General features: G+C 40.3%; 1 protein-coding gene across 2 annotated transcripts in view; it reads left to right on the top strand.

Annotated features, from left to right (window-relative positions):
• Positions 1 to 9,416, top strand: part of LOC123505590 (eukaryotic translation initiation factor 4H-like) — a 15,770-nt gene continuing 6,354 nt past the window's right edge. For both annotated transcript variants that reach the window (XM_045257082.1, XM_045257081.1), the window contains exons 1-3: positions 1 to 124; positions 2,433 to 2,619; positions 4,793 to 4,943. In XM_045257082.1, the coding sequence (XP_045113017.1) occupies positions 93 to 124; positions 2,433 to 2,619; positions 4,793 to 4,943 (370 nt within the window). In that variant the 5' untranslated portion in view covers positions 1 to 92. The remainder of the gene's footprint in view (positions 125 to 2,432; positions 2,620 to 4,792; positions 4,944 to 9,416) is intronic.

The following is a 9,416-nucleotide window of genomic DNA, read 5'->3' as shown; positions in this document are numbered from 1 at the left end:
GCCACAGAGGGAGCGCGGCGGGGTCGTATAAAGGGAGCGAGGGCGCGAGGGGCGGCGCGAGGCTCGGCCACTCTCGCCGGGCCACAGACAACATGGCAGGGTTCTACGATGATCAGTTTTCCCGGTAAGCTTGAACAAATTTGACCACCACGCGCTCTTCGGCACCTTATTCACAGTGAGGGTTGACGCATGGTGACCTGAGACACTGAAGGAAGCAGTCTGCTCGCGCCTAAATAACGTTTCATTCTTGAAAATGGAATATTGCGGTGAAACTGTTGGCGGTGCGAAGTGTTTCCTGCTGTTATTTTAATGGTACACTCTCCCGTGCCTGCCTGCTGAACCCCCTGCCAGGCCGCTCCGCCCCCACGCCATCCCTCCCTGACGGGTGTGGACGTGTGAAGGTGGTGCCTGGCGGGGACTAGGGCCAGGTGGGCACCAGCGGGGCCAGGAGCAGGTTTGTTTTGGGTCCAGATTGTCCCTTCATGCCAAAATATGCTCTGTGCCCCACTACCATCATTTCCGCGTTGGTTACTGATGGCGCAAGGACTGATTCATTATGCATGATGGTCACTGTATCCATGATTTGTCCAAGTAAACACGGGACTTGCCTAACCATTCCCAACATGACCAAACAAAACTTACTTCCTCCACTGAACATACCAGACAACCAGTGTTACTTGTGTAATATCCAGTTCACATGCTTCAGTAGTTTTCCTGTTTTCTAATATTATTAGCACAGCTGTGCAATGTGACAGACGCTGCAATTATCCAATCAATGTGCCCAGTAAATCTTAGAGGACATGGTTTTGGTCAGTTAGTTAGGTTTTCATAAGTTGGCTTCAGTATCTTCAGTAAGCAATTATGACAGTTTTTAGTGATATACTTACTCACAAAAGCAGTTCCAACTATTTTTGCTCTTAGTGTTAATGAAAGAGGAACATCATGTTGTTAAGTATAGAAAGTACATATTTCAATTGAGCTTTTAATGGTTTCCACATATTTAGCTCCAGATTGTTAAAAGATTTTTTCAAATGTCTCACTACTTAAACATGAAATGTAACTTGTTGATATGGAATACTAATTCCACATTGGTGATATGGAAGTAATAAACATTTTCATCAAAGGTTAAAGTTATTTAGATTAAGATAGGTTTAGATTATTGTAGTTTATTAATTTTACAGATGATTATTGTGTACTGTAGATGTCAATTTTGAAGAAAAAAAATTACCCATGAGTAATTATGGTAGGTAATGTCTTGGAATGAATAGGCTAACATATTTCCATAATTCCTGAAATCTTATGTATAACTGAACATTTTCATTGTTATGATTTAGCACACACACACACATAAAGCCCAGGTCCTGTAAAACTACAACTAGGTAACACACACACACACACACACACACACACACACACACACACACACACACACACACACACGGCCCGGTAGCTCAGTGGTTAGAGCGCTGGCTTCACAAGCCAGATGACCGGGGTTCGATTCCCCGGCCGGGTGGAGATATTTGGGTGTGTCTCCTTTCACGTGCAGCCCCTGTTCACCTAGCAGTGAGTAGGTACGGGATGTAAATCGAGGAGTTGTCCTTGTTGTCCCGGGATGTGGTGTGTCCCTGGTCTCAGGCCTATCCGAAGATCGGAAACAATGAGCTCAGAGCTCGTTCCGTAGGGTAATGTCTGGCTGTCTCGTCAGAGACTGCAGCAGATCAAACAGTGAATTACACACACACACCCACACACACACACACACATACATTAGAACAGATCCAGAGGATAGCTACAAGGATGGTGCTGGAACTAAAGGACCTAACATATGAAGAAAGGCTGAAGGAAATGGTACTGTCTACCTTACAAGATAGAAGAGGAAAAGGGTACCTAATAAAAATGTATAAAATATTTAATGGCATTGAAAAGATAGACCAGGAAGACCTGGTGCTGGTGAAAGCAGCTGGAACGACAAGAGGACATGTAAAGAAGATCAGGAAGAGGCAGTGTGTGAAGAATATTGGAAAATACAGTTTTCCACATATAACTGGAAAAGTGAAATGCTTTGATGAAGTTGTTGCACCACATAATGTGCATAACTTTAAAGAAAAATTAGATAAATGGGGATATGGAGACAGGAGACTATGAGCTCCGCTCAAATCCTGTACAATACAATTAGGTAAACACACACACACGCACGTGCGCACACACACACACACACACAATCACACACACACACCGTTTGAGTGAGGAAGTGGCGTCAGCAACGAGTGTGCATAGTTTTAAAGAAAAATTGGATAAGTGTAGGTAAAGAGATGGGGCCACACGAGCATAAAGCCCAGGCCCTGTAAAACTACAACTAGGTAAATACACACACACACACACCGTAATGCTCCATGACATTGTTTTCACCTTCTCATTGTCTTCCTCCCCAGGAATAGCTATAGAGGAGGAGCAGGAGGAGGAGGAGGTGGAGGAGGACGGTACAATGAGGGAGGTCGGTATGGGGGTCAACGTCCTCGCAAGCCGCTACCCACAGAGCCGCCTTACACCGCCTACGTGGGTAACCTGCCACAGGGCGTGGTGCAGGGCGACATTGACCAGATCTTCAAGGAAGAGAGGGTGAGGACTGGTGTTTGTGTGGGGTGGTGATGGTAGTAATATATAGAGAAGAGATTATTATACTGATGTTGATGTTAACCCTTTCATTGCTAGATATTTTCTCATTTAATAATGTTAAACTTTTGAGATGCTATTTTTGTGATAGTTTCTTGTAAATATTTCTGCTGTGTCAAGAAGACAAAATTAACTATCTTTCCAATATTTCTCTTTTGCATCTCAATGCAAACAATTTTTATAGTGCTAGGAAGGATAAGGAAAGATGATCATAGCAGCTAAGGAGTTGTGGGGTTGGTCTGATTAGTTTTAACCTTTGACTACTACAGCTCCACTTTCAAGACATTTGTCCCACACTTCTAGCAAACTTTTAATAACTTTAAGGGAACTGGCAATCCAGTGAGCCTTTTTTTCCAGTTTTTGTTGCTCTTGGTCCGTCTCCCGTCTTGCATAAAAAAATAGAAAATAAAAAAAACAGCCTATTATTGTTATTTGGTATTGGACATCTGGAACAAAAAGTATTGAATATCTAGCAAAGATTTTTAGTACTTAGAAGTTAATATTTGATGAGCATCATTTCTTAGGATATCTGAAAATAGAGAACCAGGTGGCATTAGCTGTCTGTAGGTTTTAATATATATAGAGAAAAGGTGTAGATGTTTACTGTCTACTGCTACTCCTGCTGTATCCTCCTCTCATTTCTCCTTTATATTATTTCTTATTCTGGTATTTCACAATACTAGAATATCTTGAACACTACTTTTTACACATTTTGCTTTTACATTCACTCCTGTCAGGTTATTTCATTTGTTTTTCCTTATCTTAGTTTTTATTTTTATTTTCCTTTCTAATATCCATTTCATCAGTTTTTGGTCATCATACCCATTATTTGTACACACATCCATTTCAGGTCCCTCTTCACTCTCCCTTTCTCTCCTTATCCTTTCTTCCCTTTTCTCTTATCCTTGCAAATCTCCCATCATAAAAACCTTTTTCTTTCCAAGGCTGGTTCTCATGTACCAGATATCATTTTTCCTTCACTATTTCTCAATCACAACAGGTTCTCTCTCTCTCTCTCTCTCTCTCTCTCTCTCTCTCTCTCTCTCTCTCTCTCTCTCTCTCTCTCTCTCTCTCTCTCTCTCTCTCTCTCTCATATTATTATCCTTCCTTTATGCTTTCAACTCCAAGCAAATTTTCTTATACTTTCCACTCCACTTCCTTTGCTCTCACTTGCTTTTCCTTCATGATTATATTCCTCTCCACTTTCCATTCCAGTCTTTCTTGTTCTTATTCCTATTTATCTTTCCCTTTTCCTCCTGTCCTGCCTTTCCTTGAACCTACATACCTCACATATTTCTTTCCTGTTCCTGTCTTTCCACTTTTATCACTATTTGATCCTACCTTCCTATTTTATTAGTTCTTATTCCCTCAAACTCTCTTCCTGTCCATCCATTCCTTCCTCACTCTGGGCCTGCTTCCTATTTCTTATTCCTGCCCATCTTTCTCCACCATCCTCTGTTTCTGCCTTCTCATTTTTTCTTTTCTTTTTTTCCCCTCTAACTTTTACCTTTACTCTCTCCATCTCCTCCCTCTTAATGCTTTGCTTTGGCCTTCTTGGTTTTGACTAGATTTTATCCTCTTAATTTCATCCTTCCCTCCCTTCTTCCTTCCTTGCATTTGCTTCAATCACTTACTTTCAATACCATCTGCTTAACTCCTGTCTTCCTGTCATCTCACTTGCTCTTTCTCCCTCTTCATCCCTACACACATTCATTCTCTCCTGTATTTTTTATCCTTTCCTTCCCCTTCTCTTTTTTTAATGTCTCACTTGACTTCCTCCTGTCCTCTTGTCTCCATATCACCTATTTTCCTCCTCCTTATCCCAGTGTCCTTTCACCCTTCTCTTTCCTTAAATTTGCCTTACCTCTGTCTCTCTTCTCTTTCATATTGCCCATTAGTCCTTATTTACTGTATCACCCATTCATTCCTTTCCTTCCTCATCCTGAATCTCTTAACACATTCCTTATCCATCTTCCTTTCCACAATACCTCATACTTCAGCCCTTACCCTCTCAAACCTTTACTCTTTTCTTTTTCCTACTTCCTTCTATTTCCATATACCAGCTACTTATGTCTTGCCTTACTTTCGTCTAATGATTTCTCTCCCTCCTCCCCCACAGGTACGCTCAGTCAGACTGGTCCATGACAACGAGAGTGGCAAATTCAAGGGGTTCTGCTATGTGGAGTTTGAAGATGTGCAGAGTCTGGAAGATGCGCTAAGCTTTGATGGGGCACTGTTCATTGACAAAAACATAAGGGTGGACATTGCAGGTGAGGTTGGTGATGGTGGTAGAAATTTGGTTTATGTATTCCTATATAGTTTGTTTTGGTCTGGTTCTCTCTCTCTCGCTCTCCTGATCTTATATATTTTCCATTCTTTAAATGTTATTTATTTATTTCATAGTCACTCCTTATTTTCCTTTACTTCTCTCATGACACACACACACACACACACACACACACACACACACACACACACACACACACACACACACACACACACACACACACACACACACACACACACACACACACACACACACACACACACACACACACACACACACACACACACACACACACACACACTCTGAGATGGATGGAAAATGACTTGAGAGGGAGAGAAATAAGGACGGTAGTTAAAGATATGAAGTCCAAGTGGAGAGCAGTAGACAACGGAGTGCCACAGGGGTCAGTATTGGCGCCAATACTTTTTCTCGTGTGTATATATATATATATATATATGAACGACATGCCAGAGGGAGTGAACAGCTACTTAAATCTGTTTGCAGACGATACGATGCACACACACACACACACACACACACACACACACACACACACACACACACACACACACACACACTGAGATGGATGGAAAATTACTTGAGAGGGAGAGAAATAAGGACGGTAGTTAAAGATAGGAAGTCCAAGTGGAGAGCAGTAGACAACGGAGTGCCACAGGGGTCAGTATTGGCGCCAATACTTTTTCTCGTATATATATATATGAATGACATGCCAGAGGGAGTGAACAGCTACATAAATCTGTTTGCAGACGATACGATGCAAAACTGTGCAGAGTCATAAAACAAAAAGAGTATTGTGAAATACTGCTGGAAGACTTATACAAGATCTGGAAATGGAGTAAAAAATAGGAGATGGAATTCAATGTGGACAAAAGTCATGTCATGGAAATGGGAAAGAGTGAAAGACAACCAGTGGGAATTTATAAGATGGGAGATGGAGTAGAACTAGAAAAAGTAAAATAGGAAAAGGACTTGGGAGTGACAATGGATGAAAACAATCAACTGGTAAGCCATATTGATAGAATTTTCAGAGACATATGATTTGCTAAGGAATATTGGATTAGCATTTCACTACATGGACAAAGAAATGATGAAGAAATTGATAATTACTAAAATAAGACCTAGATTGGAATATGCAGGAGTTGTGTGGACCCCACATAAAAAGAAACATAAGGAAATTGGAGAGACTAAAAAATGGCTACAAGAATGGTTCCAGAATTTAAAGGGATGACATATGAGGAGAGACTAAAAGCTATGGATCTACCAATCCTGGAACAGAAAAGAGAGAGAGGGGATCTGATACAAGTTTATAAATTGATTAATGAGAAACTAATCTTGAGAGAAGAGTATGGCATTCGAAGCACAAGATCGCATAGTAAGAAACTGAGGAAGGGAAAATGTCTGAGAGATGTTAAAAAATATAGTTTCCCGCAAAGATGTGTTGAGACTTGGAACAGTTTGAGTGAGGAAGTTGTGTCAGCAACGAGTGTGCATATTTTAAAGAGAAATTGGATAAGTGTAGATATGGAGACGGGGCCACACGAGCATAAAGCCCAGGCCCTGTAAAACTACAACTAGGTAAATACACACTCACACACAGATGAAGTCACCAGTAGATGCATAAGATGTCATAGTAAAAAGTTGAGGATGGGAAGATGCTTCAAGTGTGTACGGGAAAAAATTCAGCTTTCCACAAAGAAGCATAATGGCATGGAAGATGTAGTGTCAGCAAGGAGTGTGCATAGTTTTAAAGAAAAGTTAATGGAGACAGGGCCACATGAGCATAATGCCTTGGCCATGCAAAACTACAACTAGGTAAAAACACACACACACACACACACCCACCCACCCACCCACACACACACACACACACACACACACACACACACACACACACACACACACACACACACACACACACACACACACACACACACACACACACACACACCGCTCGAACCCTGTTATATAGAACTTGTAAATACACATGCACACATACGCTCCAGGTATCTCCGGCAGGAGGCCCCATGCACCTGTCGGTCGTTAGAGAGCAAGAACAAACACCACTCCAGGTCTCATCGTTGGAGGTCACCCATCACATGCTGACCTCCTGGTAATGTCCTGGTATATGCACACTCAACACTACAGCTGACTAATGTAGTGATACCTTCCTGCTGGTCACTTGCTAGCCTGAGTTGAACATTGCATAACAGGGACAATTTCTTATGAGGCTATCAGGAGTTTTAACTTGGAAGTAAGCTGTATTTGTCCTTGAACATTTCATTGCATGGTTCACTCACATAATTCCTGCCTGTCACTACTTGCGCTGTCCTGAAATCTGCAATTTATTTATTTATTTATCATTTATTTATTTATTTATTTTATTAATTTATTTATATTTTTCAAGTAAGAGGGACATAGGCTTGTGCTCACTTTTTTTTTTTCCCTGATGAGTGAGCTGTAATTGTTCTTTTAGTATCTGATTTCCTGTCACTTACTTGCAAGAACCTGATCACTGAGTATCTTATTTCATGACACATGCAAGAACCTGATGAGTCCATTGTCTATAAAGAGTAAGGCTTTATTTCAGCTTTGTTTCAAGCAAGAGTGTTAAAAAGCCTGGATTGATACAACATTGTTTTATACTATGCAGTTAACACACTGGAAGTGTTACTAATTGAAGTATTACTATTATTATTATTATTATTATTATTGTTATTGTTATTATTGTTATTGTTATTATTATTATTATTATTATTATTATTATTATTATTATTATTATTTTTATTTTAACCGTAAATTATATATAAGTCACAGCTCAGCCTGGGGGTGTGTAGGTGTGAACCATAGCTCAGGCTGTAGGAACTTCCATGATTTCTCTTAAAACTTTCCACACTTGTATCAACAAATATGTGTCAATGATGTGTACTGGGATGCTAATTTTTGCCTAGCAGGTATCACTTTACCTGTAAACTGTGATATACATTATATGATGTAAAAGCAATTTTTAAACTTGGTATTGAGTCCGTGCCTGCCTGGCTTCATGGTAAAGAGCATTATACCATTACTGATTTACTGACTGACTGCAGCCGCCACTTTGCCAGCCAGCCTTGAGATGCTGTGACGTGATGTGATGTGAGATGACAGTCTCTGATTCGCTTAAGTGATTATTGGCAGAGCTTCAGGGTATCTTAAGTTCATAGTACCACTCCCTAAACAAAACATAAAACACTATACCACCCATATTTACCTGCTCTTTGTAACAAAAGATAGTTTCTTTGTAACAAAAGATAGTTTAAACATCCTCCTCCTCACCACAACAACCATCTGTCCATCAGCTCACTCACCACCACAACAACTATCTACCAGTGAGATGGAACACTGCACTTTACTACACCACTATGCCTGAACTGGTGTTTATGATGAACTACATAATGTGTAGTTTTCCTGTATTTTTCCATGCAGTCTTTCATCTTGTAATGGTATAAATTATTTTTGGGATTTTTTTTTTTTTTTTTTTTTTTTTTGCTGATAGTTGTGCATTATGGGCATGACCTATTGTGCAGTTTATGGGTTAAGAGGGGGTGTGGTGTAATGCAATAAAAAAAGAAAGAAAAAGGCCCACTGAGGTGCCAGTCCTTAAAGAGAACAAGCAAATGAATTATTCAAAATGGAAGAAGAAAAGCAACATCACATGACAATTTTCTCCCAGCACGGTGACCATTCTTGCTTGCAGCAGCCGGGCAAACTGGGCAGCAAATGGCGTCATAGCTCATTTTCTGCTATCATGAAGAATGACCAAGGCTGTGGTTTGCTGGAAGTATGTGAAATCAAATGACTGTCGTACACATGTAATATGAAAATATATTGTACTTTATATGGAAAATTATTAACTTTAGAACTTATAAAAACAAAGATGCCTTATGTACCTGTGTGTGCTTGTGATTTGATTATGTGGTGTGCAAAATTACTTATTGTGCTAATTTGACAACAGCAGCTGACAAGATAAACTGTGTCCTGATGGAGTCTCGTATTAAGTTTTGCTGGAGTGTGAAAGCTTGCCATAAATTTATTGAGCCATAGTGGATACAGACTATGGTGCTTGGGATGTTGGCTGTACTCATAAGAACTGCAAACACAGTGCCACCTCAACCCCACTGAGGTTGACCACCATTAGGGCATGATTACTACGTCTGTGGAGACACTGCCACACGGCCTGTATGAGTTGCCAAGTGGAATGAAAGATTTATTACAGCATCATTGTTCCATCATCAAGTCAAAAGCCATAAAGAAAACCTAGAATCATAAGTAATAGTATATAAATGTGTTTGCAATTAATACAAAATATAGTGGCTGAAGAGATGCTAGTTCAGGGTTTGTTGTTGGAATAACAAGGCATCAACTCTGCAGCTTGAGTCCCTGTGTGATGCCAGACTTG

This window comes from Portunus trituberculatus, chromosome 18 (assembly GCF_017591435.1).
Source record: "Portunus trituberculatus isolate SZX2019 chromosome 18, ASM1759143v1, whole genome shotgun sequence".
Taxonomy (NCBI): domain Eukaryota; kingdom Metazoa; phylum Arthropoda; class Malacostraca; order Decapoda; family Portunidae; genus Portunus; species Portunus trituberculatus.
The sequence above is the reverse complement of the archived record's forward strand: the minus strand, read 5'-3'. Positions and strand labels throughout refer to the sequence as shown.